General features: G+C 32.7%; 2 protein-coding genes across 2 annotated transcripts; both read left to right on the top strand.

Moving 5' to 3' along the window:
* Positions 1-1,337: 1,337 nt before the first annotated feature.
* On the top strand, positions 1,338-10,384 carry LOC105344605 (1-deoxyxylulose-5-phosphate synthase YajO). The gene is made up of 8 exons (XM_034474120.2): positions 1,338-1,544; positions 6,789-6,922; positions 7,062-7,212; positions 7,368-7,541; positions 7,638-7,735; positions 8,707-8,888; positions 9,291-9,430; positions 10,149-10,384. Exons 1-8 carry the CDS (start codon positions 1,464-1,466, stop codon positions 10,269-10,271), a joined length of 1,083 nt encoding a protein of 360 aa, XP_034330011.1. The 5' UTR covers positions 1,338-1,463; the 3' UTR covers positions 10,272-10,384.
* A 533-nt stretch (positions 10,385-10,917) lies between these two features.
* LOC136269427 (1-deoxyxylulose-5-phosphate synthase YajO-like) lies at positions 10,918-22,531 on the top strand. Its single transcript, XM_034474119.2, has 8 exons — positions 10,918-11,091; positions 15,046-15,185; positions 16,809-16,959; positions 18,102-18,275; positions 18,391-18,488; positions 18,591-18,772; positions 19,045-19,184; positions 22,066-22,531. Exons 1-8 carry the CDS (start codon positions 11,011-11,013, stop codon positions 22,192-22,194), a joined length of 1,095 nt encoding a protein of 364 aa, XP_034330010.2. The 5' UTR covers positions 10,918-11,010; the 3' UTR covers positions 22,195-22,531.
* Positions 22,532-22,817: the final 286 nt, after the last annotated feature.

Raw genomic sequence — 22,817 nt, 5'->3', positions numbered from 1 at the left:
GTTCACATAAAGAAATTCAGACACCATAGGCGTCGGACCCCCCCCCCCCCCCCCCTTCCCACTTTTTTTTGCAAAGTTAGATGTAACCATTAAAACATAGCATCAGGGAGGGGCCAGCCCCCCACTTTTTCTCCCAGCAAACATAATTGTTCTTAAATTTATATATTGTGATATTGAAAATTGGAGTCATGATTTTGAAATTTTTGTAGGTTAGAATTATAAGTACAAGAAGAAGTTATATAAGAAGAGTTATAAGTATATTATCCCCCCCCCCCCCCCCTCTGATTAGGATTTTCATGATTTTGGAAATTAGTCCCCCCCCCCCCCCCCTTTTCAATTTGATTCCGACACCACTGGACACTACACATTTAATGTATTAACGAGGCCGAGTACAGAACGAGTACGCACGCTTTTGCGCAGCGTTTCATTTGTATTGTGACGTCATCTTTTTGCTTTGTTGACGCCATGGCGGGATAGTTTCAACTGCAGATATTCAGCGGAATTTGTTGAAAATAGCTCGTTTGATGTGTAAAATTGATATTCTATTGTGGAATAAACATAAATGTCTCGAAGTATAAGCTATATTTGGGCTCGGGTCGAAAACGTGAAGAGGGTTCAGCAAGCCTAACCCTCTGTCACGTTTTCTTAACCCGCCTAAATATCGCTTAATTCATTTATTTCAAGACATTAACCATGTATTTTATATTAATTACCCTTAATATGTAATGTTATATACTTATTTATTGCTTAAATATGTCTTAATGTTTTAATAATACAATAAAGATCACCATTTCCGTCTTTGTCAAATAAAAAATAGCCATTATCTGACAAACTGGGAAATTGGGCGTACAAAAAATAACTTTGATAAGATCCCTGGAACAAACCAGGAGGTAAAAGGTTTTTTTTATTTGACAATTTGATGCCTTTTAGCAATAACTTTAATATGTAGAACAGAAAAAGAAATCCCTAGGGCAGAAGTTTAAAAAATGTGCAAATTTTGTACATTTCAAGCAAAATCCCATAGGGTCCTATGTTAAAATTAACAAACTTTGAGATGACCCCTTAAACAAACGGTGTGGTAAATGTCTTATTTTTTTATCTTAAAATAATAATTATATCAGTAGAAATTCTTGTCAAAAATTTCATTCAAAAATCTAGGGCAGAAAAAATTAGACCCGGCCTCGTTAAAATCGATGTTTCACAATGTCGATTGAATAGCTAGAAACAGGTATTGGAAAATCAACCAACAAACCAGATGCCTTAAGCTGTACACAGCTCATACGGCCTGCACTGTTTCACATTCATCGCTTCCATTATTTCAACTCCCGGCTTTCATAAGCATCTGACATCGTTACAGTTCGAAGATTATCAACATAAGAGCCTCTTCATGTTACTTTGCCATTATAACACTATCGCGTATTACCTGTGCAACATTGTGGTTAAAGACTGTACAGTTGTTTACAATGGAGTACAACTTTCTTGGACGTTCTGGGTTGCGTGTATCAAACATCTGTCTGGGAACGATGACATTTGGTCACCAGCGGGTACGTATATTCCTTTGGAGTTTGTTACAGTAGAAGTAAGAAAGGAGACGCTGAACGTAAACTACATTCCCATTATAATGTGTTGCATGATTATTTAAAGCTAAACACCCCACATCAGGGACAAGCACTCGGGTATACAATAATGAATATGATTTCCCCGTATCCAAGTTACTTCGCTGCTCTCAGCCGATCTTTAATTTAGGATCACTGAATTTTTTAAGAAACTGGCGTATATAGTTCTTCATGTTGAATTCTGTTACCAGTTTTGCGTCCCTAGCAAACATGCAGTGTACACATCTGTGCTTAAACACAGTCTCAAAAGTGCAATCAGATTACAGACCCTGAAACGTGCTACTACACCTCTAAAACGAACCGTACCGTTCCGTGCAAGAAATGCACCGTACCGTTTACAAAACCGTTTACTAAACGAAACACAAAGCGAACCGGTCCCAGGTTTAGGTCGAAGGTCAATGGCATCCGTTACCCCAAAAAGTGAAAAATGGGGTTTACGGACTATATAGCCGCACAAGATAGAATCTTGGAATTCAAGGCAACCTCCGTTTTTGGAGGATACACGTAGCTCAATTTCAAGATGGCTGCCATTTTTTTGCCATGTATGGAAAGTCGCTTTGCATTGTGGGTGAAATTATCCTCCATTTTTGGAAGATACCATGGGTATATTTCAAAGGCTTCGTGCATATCTTTAAAGAAAAAAATGCAAGCACCAGACTATATGAAAATTAAAGTTAAGGAAATAAACTAATTATTGTATGCGGCGATTTGAAATTCTATGTACAGTATTTTCAAAATATGCTTTGAAAGTGTGTACTTCTAGGACATTGTCAAATTTTATTTATCAAAATGATACCATTTATAATTGTTATACTTTCATGTTAAATACTGAAATCTGGTTAAGACGCAGTTAATATTATTTACTATTACCCTCAGCGTTAGCAACGCACTTGGCAACGGGTAACATTAAAAAATGTTACATGCGCGAAAATTATGCGCGTACGGTTCGCTGTAGAATTCACGTTATTCCTATATAAAAGCAGTAAAATTTTCTTAAAAATTTTAAAAAAGACATTCAGTATAACAAAATAAATAGTGCCTGTTTGGGAGGATAACAGTTGAAATTGACACCCCTCGAAAACCATTGTCAACCTCCGCTTCGCGTCGGTTGACAATGGTTTTCTCGGGGTGTCAATTTCAACTGTTACCCTCCCAAACAGGCACTATTTATATAATGTCACTTATACTGAATATTAGGAAAAATGTCAGAGTCTTCACTGAAAATATTTTTATTTGAAATCAGCCCTGCAATTATTTAAAACTTTAATATTTATTAAATATTATCCATAAATGTAATTAATGACATCTAAATAAAGTAATTTTTCAATTGTCTAATAATTATATTTCATGTCATAGTTAACTCCGTTTGTAGAAACAGAGATAATTGCCCCTCATCTGAAATAATCCACAAGGGGGCGCAAGCAGCCATGCGCAGATCTAGGGGGGGGGGGGGGGTCAAGGGGGAGGGGGTCCCGAAACCCCTGGAAATGAAAATATATTAAATTCATGTTAAAAATTATCGCAAATATGCCTCGGACCCTTACTGGCAAAACCCCCTCCCCCCACGGATTAGCAATTTCATGATATAGGGAATTTTTTTTATTTTTTTTTAGCTATAGAGTTTATACCCCCCCCCCCACCCCCCCTACGGATTAGGAATTTCATGATTTTGGAAATAAGACTTTAAATTCGGACCCCCGAAACATTTTTTGGATCCGCGCATGTGTGAAAACAACACATAGCAGATCGTGCAGTGACAGCATGGACTTTAGAAAACGGATGGTTTTTATGAGACCGATAAAAGCAATATTACGCTGTTTATACAGCGTTAGATTTGCTATCACTTATCTTCTGTGTTGGATGTACAGTAGTGCGACCGGGGTCTAAAATAAGATGCAGCCGTAATGCACTCTGTATGACACACGTGTTCGATGTGCATGCGAAGTGGGACAGCACAGCACTGTTTGTGCAAGATATTCGAAATTCATTGTAAATTCTATCTACAAGTAAACCATCTTTATTTCTTTATTGATTGTTGTTTCATTTACTCACTTTTACAAACATTTTACTACATTGAGTAGTTCTATCATTTAGAGGTCCATGCAACCTAAATGCGTCCATCGGAAAGCAACCGACCATAACTTTCCCGGCCGGTTTATATACCCCAGTGACAGCTGAGAAGCGATCGAAACTAATATGGCGACCAAATGCTTTTAATATATAAACGGTGTGACCGTTGGACCGAGCGTAGATTTAACACAGTGCAGTTTGATTTTTGTAGAACAAATTAAATTTATTTGAAACGCACACAGTAGGAGTGTTTGCCTACTCAAATCATTAGCCAAAGTTTAACTAAACGTTGCATGCTCATTCTACATTATGGCGGCATGTTTCAGACGTAAAACGTACACGTATTGTCGTCGGAAATAGCCGAAGAGAGTTACGTTATTCCGAACTTTTTTTTCTTCTTCTTTAATTGTTGATCAATTTAATTCAAATTAATGCAGCGGTAATAAAATTGAATACTTTATACAGAACCTTAAAGATCAGTTCCTTGATGTTAATGTTTTTATTTTCCAGCTGATAATTTGATAAGACATACATATAACTAGTCGTGTTTCTTGATTGAAGCACTTTTGAAACTTATCTGGAGTCCTCTTTTATTTCCTTTTTAAAATTCAAATTACCTTATATTGAAACACTGGAACCTTTTTAATCGATTTAATGGGCAATAAACTTCGATAAGTACCAGTCAATCAATGATCGAACTAACTTTTTAAAAAAAAAATTATTTTCACTGATTTTCTTATTACGGGCCGCCGGAAGGCGGTCCGTTATTTGATACACATATAAATATTGTAACTGCGTTTCTGCGGGATAGTTCATTTTTAGTAGAATTAATACTATGCTTATTTTTATGAATTAAAAGTAAATGTATGTAGAAATATGTTTTATGCCTTTTAGAAAATATCACATATTTTTTGTCTTACTCGTAAATGAAAAGTAGGTCATACTTAGTAGATTGTCGTATTTTGCGCGTTTTTATCGAGACTATAATCTATTCGGAAAATTTCGGAGTTCTTCATTCTTTTCAAAACGGTATGCGGGACATACTAAAGACCTGAAATACTAAGGACCTGAATGTCATTAAATTTTATATAAATGATATATTTTAATTACTATGTGTCGTGTCAAATAAAACGACTTTTGTATTTATTAAATTTCCATGTAAAATGTGGTAGAAAATATCATGAAATGACATTATATTAATTATTTACGCAAGAATATGACAGAAATGAAAATTTGAATTCACTGGAAAATTTGAACTAATCCATTTTTATTTAATTATGAGGTCCCTTGAAATCATATATTTAGCTAATGCATTAAGTTTTCATTCAATACAATGCAACAACAAAAAACCCAAAATGGTTTGAAATACATAATCTCCAAGAGAAATTTTAAATGATGAGTTGAACTTTGTATTAGAGTAATGTACAAATCATTGTGTTCTCCACTACTTCATACTATGGCAATGATCATACAATTTCCGTTAGAAATGCTTACAGTAACGAAATCGATTCTTTGTGATAATTGTAAAATGTTAAACTTCAAAACAAGTTGCTGAAAGTATATTAAAATTTACCATAAAAATTAGTACAACCAATTCTTATTTTCCTCTATGTGGTGTGTTTTTCTGTAAACAACCAATGATTCATACAACAATTATATACTTTGCGGCCCATTTGACGCTTGCTTGATTTCTTGTATATACGTGTTACCATTAATCCTCGCTTCGCCTCTCGCTGCACTCGGTATAAAGGACTAAGTGCGGTTTTATGCAATTTTTGCCCCCCAAAATCAAAGTTTTAGAAAGAGCTTTAAAATAAGGTGAAAGATAGTTAAAATCATATTGGAAATAAAGGTGTAAAAGGTTATCACCACAGTGACGTCATAATGTAGAAATGACGTCATGAATATTGCATTATTTTGAAAAATTGATGTTTTGTAGCAAAATATGGGTGTTTTCCGATGGTTTTTCGACTGGGAAACATCGAGCGCAGGCTTGCTCAAGTACCATATTTTAGTATAATGTGTATAACTATCTGAAGAAAAACATATGTTAAAATCGCACTTGAGCAGACCTGCGCTCTATACTTCCGAATGCAAAATATAGAGCAAATATGAGAATATTTTCATTTGTTTGCAAATTTGCGGAAATTGGGCCATTTAGGTGACGTCATAGATACACAGCGAAAGAGCAACGATGACTAAAATCATTATAATAGTTATAAGCATCCTCTATACAATAATTTGTGAAGATTTTATTTTTATACGATACTATTTAAAAATTGGTTAAAATCGGGGGCAGATATTTGACCATACCGCACATAGTCCTTTATGTCAGCTTTATGGTGGTATTATGACAGCTGTCAATATAAACGTGAATAAAAGTACATCTTAATCAAAACGCTTTCACTGGTTTAGAATTTTGAATTTTTACTATATTGAAAAGAAAAAATGAGTTTTGATTTTTTTTAAAAAGGCAAAAATTAGAAAAGTCCAAGAGGGATTCGAACTCATGACTAAAATTTTCGTAGTAAACGCTCTAACCCATTGTGCTATGCTGTTAAGTTACATTTTAGGGAAGAAAATATTTATACAATGATACTTGATTTTGTTGTTTATTTCGTTAGGAAGTACATTACAATATGGATGTGTCCCATACCACCTTAAATAAAACGCCAATTTAATGTCGTTGCGGTCAGTTAACTTAAAGTGTTGATAACAAGTGAATGAACGATACAATATATTTGACTGATTTTAAAAACTTCTTGGGTTCACGAATAGTTAAAGTAATCGTCTCGTGTTACAGCAATGGGGAGCCCTTTTTAGCTCACCTGAACCAAAAGTTCAAGTGAAATTTTCTATCACCTGTTGCCCGTCGTCCGTCCGTCCGTCCGTTTGTAAACTTTTCACATTTTTAACATCTTCTCTAGAACCACTTATCTAAATTTAACCAAACTTGATACGAAGCATCTTGTGGGATGGGAATTCTAAATTAAAAATAAATGACACTACCTTTTTTAAAACCATATCTGTAAAGTTATGTAACACCTTACGTTTTGAGATCATTGTAGACTGATTTATTTTGATTTATACATTTTTTTACAGTGGGGTAAATTGGACAAAGCAGGTTGTCATGAAATCCTGGACCGATTTATTGCTCTAGGTGGAAATTTTATTGATACAGCAAATATGTACACCAAGGGAGTATCAGAAACCATTATTGGCGAATGGCTTGTAAAGTATGTCCACAAAAATATCAAAACAGTTTAAGACTGCACATATACCATATTAAAGACGATTTTTTGTTATTCAAAGTATTTGTTGAACAATATCATCATTGACAATTAGACATGTTTTAAATATTTAATGACTGAACAGACAGAACAGAGAGGATCTAGTCATTGCCACCAAAGTAAGATCACCCATGGGGGATGGTGTCAATGACATAGGTCTCAGTAGGAAACACATCATGGCCAGCTGTGAAGCGAGTCTGAGACGTCTTCAAACAAACTACATCGACCTTTATTACGTAAAGTACTTTAGAAACAAATTGTTGTTCTTCTTTTATTATTATCTAAACACTTTGTTAAATAATTTTATCCATAACATCATCAAAAGACATGTATTAAAAACCCTTTTAAATCTTAGTGAAGAGAATCTGACGGGTTTGTTCCTTGGTCATAGGTACATGGTTGGGACGATGCCACTCCCCCTGAGGAATGGATGGGAGCTCTAACGGATCTTGTCAATGCTGGAAAGGTGCGGTATCTTGGAGTATCTAACCTATGTGGGTGGCAAATGCAGAAAGTAGTCAACCTCTGCAAATATGAAAAGTACCCACTGATCGTTTGTTTACAGGTACTTAATCACATTTTTCAGAGTGAAAAGACTGTATGTACATGTATGCTCTATGTGATTGATGAAAATGAAACGCCCAAGTGACTTATTCTTCAGCAACAGTATAATCTACTCTGTCGACATCCAGAGTTTGAAGAATTCCAAGTCTGCAAAATGGAAGGTCTTGGTGTTTTGCCTTGGAGTCCTTTGAAAGGGTAAAGAAATATTACTTTACAGATTATCATATCATCATCTTGCCCGTTCCTCGTGGTAAAACTGATTTTTTTCTCGAAAACGTTGCGATACACGCTGACACAAAGCTTTAGATAAGGACAATTTTAAGGCAGAAGAAATCCATAACTTAAATTGTTATATATGAGGTATACCATGCAAGAACATAAATTGAAATCATTTGTTGGGTAGCACGTCAATATTATATCAATGAAAACGTGAAACTGCGAAATTTTCACTTTTGGACGTGTGCTTGGAAAAAGGGTTGATTCATTTGTAGGAAAGGATTATAAAAAATAAGGAGAATCGACCAGATAAATTTTATCCGTATACTAGTACCTTCTGCTACTTTTTCACTGGAAGATTTTAGCAGTTGCTTGGACAAATAACAAGTAGATACATGTAAACAGGACTCATGAAATGCACCTTAACAAAAAGACCACACACTTGGCTTCAATATTATGTATGATTTGCAATTGGTCCACATTTCATGTATATTCTAAATGTCTGAAAAAGCTCAAGGACCAATATCATATATCCCTTGCATGTTCGTATAGACAATCTTTTAAAAATTTAGAAAATCTATTTTGAAAAAGGATCAGGGCCCACAATAAGCATCCTTTACAAACTACTAGTATATTATCTTCCCATCAAACTTCGATCATTTTAATCAATAATCGCAATGTCCCGAAATAGTGTTGAAGTTGCCCAATGTTTGATACTCTGTGTACGAAGGTCATCTTTTAATCTTGCCAATCCAAAGCTTTTAAACAGCAAATTAATACACCTTCCTATACACAGATGAAACTAGATAATGTAGCTGGTGACTTTATATATTCCACTATCTAATAATATAGCAGTTTTAGATTGACATGTAAATGTTTTAGCTAGGTAATTGAAGAGTGAATAAACAAACACCGTGACAATGCAATGATTTCAAAAATTGCTTTTTCAGTGGCATGTTATCGGGTAAATATAAGCGTGGAGTTAGACCACAGATTTCGGCAGGAAGAATTGGAGTTGTTGCTCAAGACGAGTCGATGGCACTAGAGGTAGCTCCGGCCTGGAGCCAGTATGATCAAAATGAGGACTTCTGGAAACTCGTGGAGGGAATGGAGAGGATCGCCAAAGAAAACGGTTTTTCCGACTTAAAGAGATTTTTCAAAAACTGATTAAATTACAATTAAATGCTAAATTTTAATTTTGGGATTATATTATTATATTCATAATAAACGATAACATCCAAAATACAATTTGTTCCAATTTATCGCATCGTTGGCAAAGTGGACAAAAGTATTTGGTCATATATACAACTAAAAGTCTAAAAACCATTGGATACACTGTGAGACTCACAACTTTTACATCATTTTAATTTGTAAATTATTTTAGAGAACATTAAAATCTTAGGCGATTATCTATAATGCAATATAAAGGTTTTTTTATTCAAGGGAGTTAATTTATTAAAAAAAACAGTGGCAAGTAGATTATACATGTTATCAATCTTTGTTTTCACTCACTATGCTTATGTTTGCTGAACAGGAAAGACAATACCCCAGGTAGCCATTAAGTGGTTGCTGCAAAAGGACGTGGTTCCGTCTGTGGTCATTGGCGCCAACAGTCTGCAACAGCTAGAAGACAACATCAGTGCTGCTCATAACTGGAAACTCTCAAAGGAACAGGTAAAATAGAGCAGAAGTAAAGTAGTTTCCGTGTTATAAAATGTGGTATGGGACACCTCCATATTGCGACGTACTTCCGATCGAAATTAACAATAAGTTAAGCATAATGTGATAAAATTTTTCTTTCCGAAACTGTTAGTTACAATGTACATGTAACAGCGTAGCGCAAGGGGTTAGAGGGATTACTACGAATCTGTAAGACATGATTTCGAATCCCACTAGGACTTTTAAACGTTTCCAAAAAAAATTAAAAGGTATTTTTTTGGTCTAGTATTGTAAAGTTTGAAAATTTTAAAACGGTGAAAGTATTATAATCTATACTTTTATCCGCATTTATGTGGACAGGTGCCCCGTACTATCTGTATATAAATGTACTGTGGTTTCATCAATATTCGTCAAATACCAATTTTCGTGGATTTCGTTGTTTAGTTGATCCACGAAATCAAATGTTCATTGAAGTGCAATTTTTATTAACATTTTGTATTGATAGGGTCATTGGCCACGAATTTACGTATCCTTGAAATTGTGATTTTCACTTTATCCACGAAAATTGATGCCCTTGAATATTAATGAAACCACAGTATATGTATGTCTTTAAATAAGCCTTTAGGTACCATATGTCTGCGTTTATCTACATTGAAATTTTAAATTTTTAAAGTTTGTTATAAAAAATTAAAAAGAGACTGATTATCAATAAACAATTTCTTTTTCTAATCAGATGGAAGAACTTGACTCTCTCTCTAATCCTGGTACCCCGTATCCATATGAGATGATTTGGAGAATGAACGCTAAAAGGGTGAACTCATTCAATCCTCAGCCGACTGTCACAAATTCCGTGTAAAATGTAAAGATTCACAAGAAGACTTTGTTATATCTTAAACTATTCTTTGTGTGTTACGTGGCATAAACATTTAAATGTTCTTAATCATGAATGTGTGAATTGTTCATTTATGTACAATAAATCACAAAAAGGTTTTATTCTTATGATGAAGAAAGACGTCTCTCTCTCTCTCTCTCTCTCTCTCTCTCTCTCTCTCTCTCTCTCTCTCTCATTCATAAGTGACTTTTAGTTGTGTATAGCTCATCTATTCTAAGTTCAAGTTTTTAAAGTTTATTTTGAATGAACATTATAATTTTTTTCAATTGTATCTCAAACCACTAAATTAATTTGATAAAACAAAATATATAACATTGCTTAGAATACTCGTAACAAAAGACTATTACTTGTCAAATTACAAATTCTGTGTAAAAATAAATACACATAATTAATAAGTAAGGGAGAAAGTGGCATTTATTTGCATATAAAACATGAACAAATGATCTTAATTTAAAACAATTTAATGTTGCTAAGATACAAGTTTTCAGATCCTTGATTATTTGGTTAATTTAGATACTGAACCTCGGCTTTCTAATCGTGAATCTCGTATTTAGAATCTCGTATTTTGAATCTCGAATATCAAATGAACCATCTGGGCTTTCGTACGAATGAGATAAAGTTTTCATTGTCACGATTATATTATTCCAACTGTTCGCGAATTACCTGTGCAACATTTTGGTTAAAGATTGTACGGTTGTTTACAATGGAGTACAACTTTCTTGGACGTTCTGGGTTGCGTGTATCAAACATCTGTCTGGGAACGATGACATTTGGTCACCAGCGGGTACGTATATTCCTTTGGAGTTTGTTACAGTAGAAGTAGGAAAGGAGACGCTGAACGTACACTACATTACTATATCAATAAGTTGCATGATCTTTAATTTAGGATCACTGAATTTGTAAAAAAAAAACAAACCCTGACGTGTTAGCTCTTCATGTTCAATACTGTTACCAATTTTGCGTCATTAGCAAACATGCATTGCACACATCTGTGCTTTAACACAGTCTAATACGGGGCGCCGTTTTGATATTTTTGAGGTCTTTCTGATATCAGAAAACAATTTTTTGATTTCAAGAGTTTGAGTTTTTGATATTAGAAAATTGATGTAAAATATTATATTTTCTGCAGATATCAAAAATTCATATAAATTGGCGAATAAATTTCACATATTTAATGAATTTTTCCTTGACGCAAAACTAAATTGCTGAATTACAGAGTCCGCTTTGGATTATAATATTTGTTAAATAAATTTTAATTTGAAGATATATCTAATGTAAGAATTTAATAAAGGTCCGTGATCATTCCAGTATTGTGTATTGAAAGCGCTAACTGTACGCCTGTATAATTACTTTGTATTATGCGACGCCATCTCTACTATTTTTCTATTGGATTGTCTCATATTCGCAGCGAATTGGAACGAAAGCAGTGCTAACCAATGTATATATGGGCAAACTTGCAAAAATGAAATCAGGTTTTAAATTAAGCATACGATATTATTCTTAGCAATCATCTACAGATTTAAAAAAAGCAATGTTATGAATTACAAAAGTTGCATCTTAGGGAGCGTTCATTAAATTGATACTAATTTTCTGTAGGTCTGATATCAGAAAATACAGTTTTTGATATCAACTTTTTCTGATATCAAGAATTCAAGTTTTTGATATCAAAATATGATTTTCTGATATCAAGAGTTCGATTTTTTTGCATCAAAAATTAAAATTTAATTCTTAATATAAAAAAAAATCTATTTTGTGATATCAGAAAATCTTTTGTGATATAAAAAAATGAAAGTTTTGATATGAAAAGGATTCTCTGACATTAGAAAATACATTTCTTATAATCAATCTTCATATTTTGATCTAAAAAAATTAATTATTGATATCGAATATTCATTTTTTGATATCAGAAAATACCGCAAAATATTGAAACAGCGTCTCATGGTCTACATAAGTGCGAGGAGATATTGATCCAGGTGTTGCCCAACCATTCTGTCTTCAAAACAAGAGATCCATGGGCCACATTGCTCACCTGAACAAACGTTCCTTGTATCAGTTTATATTTCCACACACATTTCTAAGTTAAACTTTGAACTCCTCTTGTAGCCCCAGTGATAGTCTGGGGTCACGATTTTACCAATTTAGAATCCTACCCTTTCTTAGAATGCTTGCATAGTAAACTCGCAAAAAGGAGCCTTTTAGTCCATGCGAAGAAAAGTTTTAAAATATTTCCCCTTCTATTTCTATGTTAAACTTCTTCGAGCCGAAATATTGGTCCGGGTAATTTAAAAATTAAGAATCTCGATATCTTTAGTGTGTGTATGTGGGTGTGTGTGTGTGTGTGTGTTTATATATATATATATATATATATATATATATATATATATATATATATATATATATATATATATATATATATATATATATATATATATATATATATATATACATACATACACATTGGCATTTCCGATGTAGTTGTTCTTGAGAAGAAGACTATGAAAGACAACCCCCCCCCCCATTTTCTGTGTTTCACAATTATCTCCTTTCGAGAAGGGGTTTTCTCTTAATTCATGAATTTAGAAATGCTTTGTACAAAGTTTGGTTAAATTTGGCCCAGGGGTTATTGAAAGAAGTCAAAAAAGTTACAGACAGATGGACACTTGGACGGACGACGGACAACAGGTGATCAGAAAAGCTCACTTGTACCTTTGGCTAAGGTGAGATAAAAAGAAAACAAAAACACATACTCAAACACATTAAACAATCAGAGATTGTGTGATCACAAGCGAACAGTAATCGTGAAGAATAATCATGAAAGTAATATAATTATTGTAACAATATAAACAATTTTCACTAGTGAAAAATTTGTCAATCGAAAAATTATGAATATTTTTGTGAAAAAGACTAATGAGGCAGCCAGTATATGAATATGAACTCTAAATTGTTTGACAAAGGAAATTTTTCAAGGTAATTTAATTTAGTATTTTCCACATATTTTATATACATCGATGTTGTTGATCATGGTTGGAACTTTATTTTTCAGCGCAATTGCGTAAACAGTACCTGACTAAAGTAAAAAAAATGACTTGAAAATTTAGCGAGTAATAATCAACCGTTCGATTTCTGCATCTCAATATCAGGGCGACATCGATCGTTCATGACGTCATCATGAATGTTACTCTTTTACTTTTGATCATGTGCATTTTCTGTATGTATACAATGCATTGACTCTTACATTAGATATTTCAAACGCGAATCAAGATTTTATCCATAAGAGAGAGGTATAACCTTTTCAAAATAAAATAAAAGTCAACTTATTTTTCTTATAAACTGTTGTTTTGTAATTGTTTTATCTTTGCATCCGCGTATATGTATTTGGTGTTACTTTGCTTTTGGCTTGAAATAAATGCGTTCAGTTTGATAACTTATATTATCGCGACTGAGTAAAACGGCAATGTAAGATGTTCGTCTACACAGAATATAATCTTTTACATCGAAATACTTTGAACGCTTGCATTTTTATAGGATTTGCAGGAATAGCGGCAAGGAAAGAGAAATATGGCAGACGTGTGTTTTATGAGTCGTGCTCAGCTATAAGAAATACTAAGAAATATCTATCGCAAAATAAAGCATGATCTGTATGTTAAAACCTTTTTATAAGTTCAAGGTCATATTAAAACTTGTTTGTTTCTATACATCTATATAGACAGTAAAGCATAGTAGGTTTTATAAAAATTGAAACCTTGTTATTTATGAAGGAGGTTGGCACATGAAATACTAGTAATGTCAATCATCTAAAAACCACTTGGATACAAAGATGGAGACATAAAGTGTTCATTTAACTTTTATTTGTGACCCATGTCACTTGCCATTTTTTGAAAATTTAGGGCCTCAAACAGAAATGATAACATTCCTGAAATTTTTACTAAAAGAACTAATTAAAAGTATATATGATATGAGTTAAATTTGGCCCCCATAATTCGCCATTTTTTAAAGTGTTTCTGGCACAATAAAATGTTTTGTTATATTTTAGAAGAGTTGATGTAAAATATATTTCTCACCTATTTATTTGATTTATTTGCACTCACCGACAGTATATGACGTCAGAAGTGACGCTATGTCTATAATTCAATGAAAATCAGTAAAAAATAGACATTTTTCTTATCTTTTTACGAATGGAAAATATAGAGCGCATGCTTGAACAAAGTAATTTTTTTGTCAAAGGAAATCGATAGAAATATCAAAATATCATGAATATAAAGTAATACACAATATATAATGAAGTTTGGTCTGTGCTGAAAATTAGGAAGCTAATGTAATAGTACCCTAAAACTACTGACTAATGAAAATTGTTCATTTCCTTTTTGAAAACCTTCCGCCACAAAATATAGTCCCTTACTAAACTCTGTAAACATGTAAAAAATGTTAAACAATTTTATTCAGTAACTTTAATTTGGCTTTGTACAATTTCGATTTACTACTAGAATTAATATGTGATGCAGAATTTTCAGACTAGAGGTGACCCAAAATGGCAAACCAAAACCTAAAGAGCTAACCTCTTTAAAAATGACGCAAGGAAGTCCCACAAATAGTTGACTTGAAAAACAAAATATAAAAGTATCAGACAAAATAAAGGGAGAACCAATCCTCACGGTTTGCAGTCTGAATGACTTATGAATTATGAATGAACGCAAGTTAAGCAATGTTAATAATGTTAATAATAGATTTTTTTTAATAGTTTGGTGGCAGCAAGATGAACAAAGAAGAATCACACAAAATACTGGACAGATTTGCTTCTCTTGGGGGTAACTTTATAGATACGGCAAATATGTATTCACTGGGAGTCTCTGAGAGCATTCTTGGTGAATGGTTAGTAAGGTATGTACTTCAAATGCTATTTCTTTGTTAAATTTATCAATTATAGTCAAAATAGGTTTTGCCCCCGTGATATCATTGACTGACCTGAATGATTGGGCAACATGCAAAATACAAATTTTACCAGAGTTCATTTACGTTAACCAAGGTCCAAGTGACGATCCACGGTGTTTTTCTCATCTTCGCTAGCCAAGAGTGATACTTGAGATGCAAGAAAAACACCGTGGTTCGTCACCCTTGACAAGCAAAGATGACAAGAGGTTAGCTTAAAGGGACTTGGACACGAATTTTAGATCAACATTTTCTTTTTCTTTTTTTATGTACACATGTATAAAATGATTTATTTACTCATTTTGAATGATTGACCAAAATTTGAATGTTAGAATTCAAGTTATAAGAGAGATACAGAGGTAAGAATTCATTGCTATGTAAACAAAGCTCGAGTCTTATAATTGTTTACAAATAATAAGAACTATGGAATTACCATTTCTTTGACCAAATGACTCGTGCCAAACAAGCTAAACTGATTCAATGTGTTAATACATGATATGATAAACAGAAAATAATTGATTGAGACTTATACCAATAAAACACATATGTAAACCATAACAAAGCTCGAACTTTGTTTTCAAAACAAATATTTTCAAGCTCTGCATCTTGCTTATAACTCAAAATATGACTTTCAAATTTTGACAACGCATTAAAAGTGCCCATATTAACCATTCTGAACAATAAAATTGGAAAAAAAGTTGGAAATATAAAATTTAAAAAAAGCTTAAATCGTGTCCAAGTCCCTTTAAACAACTCACATAATGAAATGATAAAAGATATGATATGCTGTATATGATTATTGACTTTTTTTCATTTTTTGGCAGGGTATTCGACTTTCACAATCAAAAACAAAGGAAATCGCTTCATACATAACATTTCAATTCTTTTTATCAGTTGACAACAAATGAGCTACAAAAAATATGAAGTGAAAATGATGGGCAATTATGCAAAAGTACAATCATGAGGCGACACTAGCTCATACATTTAATGGCATTTACTCAAATTTCAAAATAACGTGTTTATGTTTACGGCGAGGCAGTGCACAGTAAGAACATTACCGGTATAATACCGGTATAAAGCAATAATTTTAAGCCTATATATATATATATATATATATATATATATATATATATATATATATATATATATATATATATATATATATATAAAATACAGAATTATGCTTGCATAAATCATGGAAAACATCAATAACAAGTTTTTATTACAAACATGTATTGAATAAACGTTAACAATATCATTAATGTAAGCCTTGTTTCAAAAAAAATCTAAAGACCAAATTTTGATTGTAATGTCAAAGATTTTGGAATGCATGAAAATTGTAGACATGTAATTGAAAGCACTGTATTATTTAATATAAAACTTTAACATCAGATCACCTTAACGTGACTTTTTATCAAGCAACTGAGTAATTTTTCATATATATCATCAAGCAATATTAATTATCTTATATGGATAACGCAGACGTTAGACTCATAGTTACTTCCCGTAGGTTGAAAAGAAATAATGTCACCATTTGCAATAAATCTACTTTCAATGTAATGTTTCATGCTGCAGACAAAAAAGAGATGACTTTGTGATTGCAACCAAAGTAAGGGGATCAATGAAAGCTGGTGTAAATGATGTCGGTTTGGGAAGAAAACACATCATGTCTAGCTGTTTAGAGAGTCTACGTCGGCTGCAAACGGACCATATTGACCTTTATCAGGTACGAATACACATATTTATACATAATCACATACATAACATTGAATTTCTATACACATGTGTATACATAATAACATACATATCATTGAATTTCTACCCTGAACGATTAAGATAAAATTGTGCTTTTTACTTTGTTTTTGCTATTTAACTTGCTTTAAAAAGTATTAAAAGAGATTTGTAAGACAAGAAAAGGATGCTTCGTTCTATTTCAAAATAAATTAACACTTTAGATAAAGAAATAAAAACAAAACTAAATTGCCTTACGATTTTTGCAAAAAGTAGTGTACAATTCAACATGTCCAAAAGATTTACATTTTTAGTGGCTTTGTCTGTGATATCACTACAAATCGTACAGTCCAACAAATGCATGCATAATTAATACACATTTATTCTAATAATATTTAATCGTGAAATTGGCGAAAATTCTATGATTAATAAGGAATCATTTTTCATATATTATGAGGTGATAATTTTGGTCGGGGCATCATTCCGGCTTTCTTGGATTTTATCTCGCCCCAACCAAAATTACCACCTCATAATGCTCAAAGAATAATTCCTTATTCCTTGAGGTGGTATGGAACATCTGTCGATATAAAGATGAATAAAAATACATTAAAATCCGAAATCTTTCACCGGTTTAGAATTTTCAGATTTTACAATATTTGACCAAAAAATTAAGTTTAAAAATTATAAAAGCCCCAACGGATTTAAACGTATGACTTACTAATTCGTAGTGAACGCTTTGACCCATTGCTCGTCGCTATTAGGTAACAGTTTGGGGAAGAAAATAGATGTACAATTATACTTGATTTTATTGTTTATTTCGTTATTTCGTTAAAACGAAAGAAAACTAAAAATGTAGCAACAACATCTCTGTATTTTTTACACATGTATTTTACTTTTCAATGGTCATTTCCCTACAAATGAATAAAACAGGTCTGTTACGAGTGCAGCAGAACTCTTTTGATAAACCAAATGTAAAAAGTATGTTAACTAAATTGTCAACGTAATGGTACTTAAAGTAACACCATTAGATATAATTTCCTTCAAAATATTCTGTTCATTCATTATTCATTTCAAAACTTTTGAATGAACAAATGGAAATAAAATCACAGGTAACTTTTCTGGCCTTTTATTGGCTAGATACATTGGTGGGACGATGCTGTTCCCCCCGAGGAGTGGCTTGGGACTCTAAGAGACCTAGTCAGTGCTGGAAGAGTGCGCCATATCGGGGTATCCAACCTGTGTGGATGGCAGCTTCAGAAAGTCGTAGATCTGTGTCAGTACGAGAAATTCCCGCCAGTGGTTAGTCTACAGGTAAAGATGTAACATTGCAACATGTTTACGGTGGGCTAAATGCCAGTTAAATTTGTGCGTCTATATAAGGTGTAGGTGTGTCTAACTATAACGTCTTTTTGCGTTTATTTTACAGCAACAGTACAATTTGCTTTGTCGACATCCAGAGTTTGAAGAATTTCAAGTCTGCAAGAACGAAGGCATTAGCGTTTTACCATGGAGTCCCTTAAAAGGGTACTAGGCAACGGTTCTGATCATTGAGAAGTGCTTAACTCCATACAATGATAAAGAGTTTGGCTTATTAGACTACAAACTTATGTATCGAATTTTTGACAGTGGGATGCTGACAGGGAAATATAGACGAGGTGTAAGACCTGATGCATCTGCAGGCAGAATTGGAGTAGTTGCCCAAGATGAATCCCTGGCCATGCAGATAGCTCCAGCTTGGAGCCAGTACGAAGAAAAAGACCACTACTGGAGACTCATGGAAGCAATGGGGAAAGTAGCTAAAGAGCAAGGTAAATGCATTCGTTAAGTATCCATGATGTGAAAAAGTGTCTTAGTTAACAGAATTTCATGCTGGGTTGTATAATAAGCAAAGAGTTTCATATACCTCAGAGGACGCAATTTATGTTTGTTTTAAATAAAATAAAATATTGTGTATCATTTTATTTTATCTTTTACGATGGAAAACTGAACAAAACTATGTAACTTATCTATATAAAGTAAATTATCTTTTATTGCAGCATTATAATTCAATTCCTAAACAGCATGTTTGATCTATTTTTAGAAAAAACAATTTCCCAGGTAGCCATCCGATGGCTTCTGCAAAAAGACGTGGTTTCATCAGTAATAATAGGAGCCACGTCCAAACAACAACTTGAGGACAACGTTGCCGCTTCTAGTGCATGGTGTCTTAATAAAGAACAGGTGGGTTAACGATAGTCAAAAAGTATCTTTAAACAAACGCATGCAGACGTTAACGGTACTTGGACTTAATGTTTAAAATTAAACAAGACAACGTTATGAGTTTTGATAACTTCAATACGAACTCTTTTACATCTTTAAGCATTAAAGTGACATAAAAGGAAAATTTATTAAATTTAAAGATGTCCAGACAATGAAGAATGCGTGTAGGAAATTTCATTTATGTATATTTTAAAAGTTCAATAAGTGTATCATATTTATCATGAAATTGGTAAATTTGTTCATTTCTTACTGTCCTCTGTATATTACTGTAACACTACACTACTTCATACACAATAATAATAATACTAAGATAAGATAATGGAATGATTTCGAAGTTATATCACTTAACTACCACACGATAGCTCTTTCATTAGAAAGAAATCATTTTACTTCATTATTGGTCCAAAATTCAAACAATTGTTGAAAATCAAAATACATTGTAGCGATCCTACTAACTGAAAAGATTTATTCTTATTATTTCTTCCTAGGAAATTGCTACCCTTCTCGGGCTCAACCATGGTCTTCAGGTGGAATAACACACCTGGAAATAGTCACTCAAATTAACTGTAAATTATTTGATTATGAAAGATATAATGATAGAAAAACCTATACATATGTCAAATAAGCGAAAAATTTCCAAATTGGGGATAAAAAATGAATAGCTAAAAAAATCTATTCAGTAAGTAACAACAAAAGCCCCAGCAGAATTCAAACTCGGTATGCACGGATCACAAGCCCGACACTTTATCCACTCGGCTATGAAGTAAGTTGTATGTTGCTGTCGATAAAATCTTTTCGATAAAACAAACTGTCGTTTCGATCAGAGGTCAGCCATTTTATGACGATGTGTTATTCCACCTTAAATTCACATTTTTTTCTACAATGTATTGTTTATTGACGAGTTAACACAAATTTAGCAGTGTAGTTCTGATTAAACTTCTCATCTGGACTTCTCACATGGACTGATGCTTATATAACGCACCAAAGTACATGTAGGTTCCGGGTATGAGTGTCAGGTTTGGGTAATTCGAACATTAATCAACAGCGTATCAGAATGTTTGCTTATTTACGTCATTCTCAAGTTTCCGAGAGCAAAATGAATAGAAGCTACTTAATAAATAACTATTAAGAGGCAATTCCTTCTGTTGATCCATTAATGGCTATTGTATGAACAAGTAAACGTTACTCTACAGCACATATAATTCGGTATACCTGGATAGCAATTGTAAACATTATCAATAATTGTCATTTATAGTTATTGAGAAAAGAACATATTTTTTCTTCTTTCTCCTTTATACCTATTTTTTTTGCCATTTTCTTCCAAAGAAATTAAAAAAAAAATTTCTTTATCCATTTTAATTTTGAAAATTACATCTTTTAACAATTCCGCATGTACATTACAATTGATATTGGCAATTTTGAAACCAGCTGATTTAAGATACCCAGCATGGTTTTGAGTTTATGTTAAAAAAGAAATTCATTTTCAAGAGGTTGATTCCGTTTACTTAGTAATCACCCACGTAAATCAAAATCCTACAGTGTGCTGCTCACAGGTTTTCAACATATTTTTGAAATATTCAACATTTCCAGCTTCTTTGAAAATCGGGAAATTGTGAAAACAGATTTATTTTGTGTGCCAAAAACTTCTTCAATACGCAGAAAACAACTGAAAAGTAATGTGTAGATTACAATCTTCTCCAAAATTCTATTTAATCCAATTATAAAACTGAACCGATTGTCACTTCAAATGTTTTCAAAACAAAAATGTTCAGCCCTGGCACATCTTAGATGAGGCATTCTTTCAATTCTTTTAGAATTTAGAACGTTTAAAAAAATAAACCGTTCAGTGTGTTTTCTGTTTAAACCCTTCTGTTGAAGATGAAAATTTTCTGATTTTATAATTTAGAATGCTTTCAAAGTACATTTTTAATGATTAAATGAAATTTGAGAGTCATTCATGGAGTTATAAGAAAGATACAGAGCTCTCAATTTTTGTCATGTAAACAAGGCTTGCCCTGTGTTTGTTTACATAGGTTGAATGTACCAGTTAAAAATATTTTTAAGCTAATTGTCTATCTTTTTATTCATTTTAATCATATATAGTTTAACACATTTATTTTTGGTCTAAAACTGGAATTTTTACTTCAACATTCTAAATGTAAACACACGCTTTGTTTACATAGCAAAGAATTTTAAGCTCTGCGTAACTCGATTATAACTCAACAAATGACACTCAAATTTTGATTGACTATTGGAAATGCCTTACTGAAGCATTGTTAACATTAAAATCGGAATAATAATTTTTGACCAAAATCGTGACCATGCCCTTTAATAATGATATCAGGGGGAAATAACTTGATAGTTATAAAGGGTTATTACTCAAGTAATAATGATACGGGTTGTTTGTTCAAAGTGTTAAATCAAGATTATCTGATTAAATTAGCCAAATTTGTACATAAGTCTTTAACCATAGAAAAATTTTTCTGCATAGGCAAAATTCATAAAGTCTTATAGGTCCAATGGGCAATAAGCAGTTTAGTTTAATGTTTATTTTGTTTACAGTTTAAATTGCAATGTTTGTAACGCCAATGTCACAATAATAAACTTGCTTACTGACTTACGGGAAAAAGATTTCAAAAATCAAACACAGCATAGTATAATTATGCTCAAAACTACTTAATGCATGTAACTAGAACTGCACCTGATCCTACCTATACTATTTATAGATTTCGTGTTTGCTATGCTCTTGTTTTGTATTTTTCCTGTGGACTTTTCATTTTGAACACTGTTCACTTTATCAACACATTTCATTTTGCTACTTTCAAACTTTTTTTGGTTTTAGATGGATGAACTTGACAAGCTTTCTGACTTAGACTTACAATATCCACACGCCATGGTACGGCTGGTGAATAAAGACAGGGTCAACCTCTTTAACCCGTATCCCTATGTAAAAAACACACAAACAATTTAACACCTTAAAAGGCAGAAATCCGAGAAAATTATGTTATAGATTTGCAAATAAAAATATGCAGAACAAATTTTCTTGCCTAATCAGTATATCGTTTGATTTGAAATTATGCCCCTTGAACAACAATGACTGAATTAATCAATATTTGATGGTTATTAAAATCATTTTTTTTTTTAAAATTCTATTAGATTATAAGTAGATATTATAAGATAAAGAAAGAATATTCTTTATATAGAACACTGTGGCGGATAATTATGCCAGTGCCAAGGTGGCATTTTTGCAACAAGTTTAGCTGCATGTATCGAAACATTCAAAGATGCCATACAAGGACCATTGCTTGAGAAATTTATAACCACCTTTGTTGTAATTGTATCTTATGTTCATCAATCTGTCAGGTGAGATACTTACCTTTAAAGAATAAATTCCTGTAGGAAAACAACTTTCCTGTAGGGTTATTAGAATTTCCTACCGGAAAAAAATCCTGTAGGAATATTAAATTTGATGGGAAAAGAACAAAACTCCCATAGGATTTTAAAATCCGATAAGAAATTTCCTACAGGAAAACTAACTGCCTGAATCAAATTCCTGCTGGAAATACTTTTTTCCTACAGGAAATTTAATTCCAT

Source organism: Magallana gigas, chromosome 8 (genome assembly GCF_963853765.1).
Source record: "Magallana gigas chromosome 8, xbMagGiga1.1, whole genome shotgun sequence".
Classification (NCBI taxonomy): Eukaryota; Metazoa; Mollusca; class Bivalvia; order Ostreida; family Ostreidae; genus Magallana; species Magallana gigas.
The sequence above is the reverse complement of the archived record's forward strand: the minus strand, read 5'-3'. Positions and strand labels throughout refer to the sequence as shown.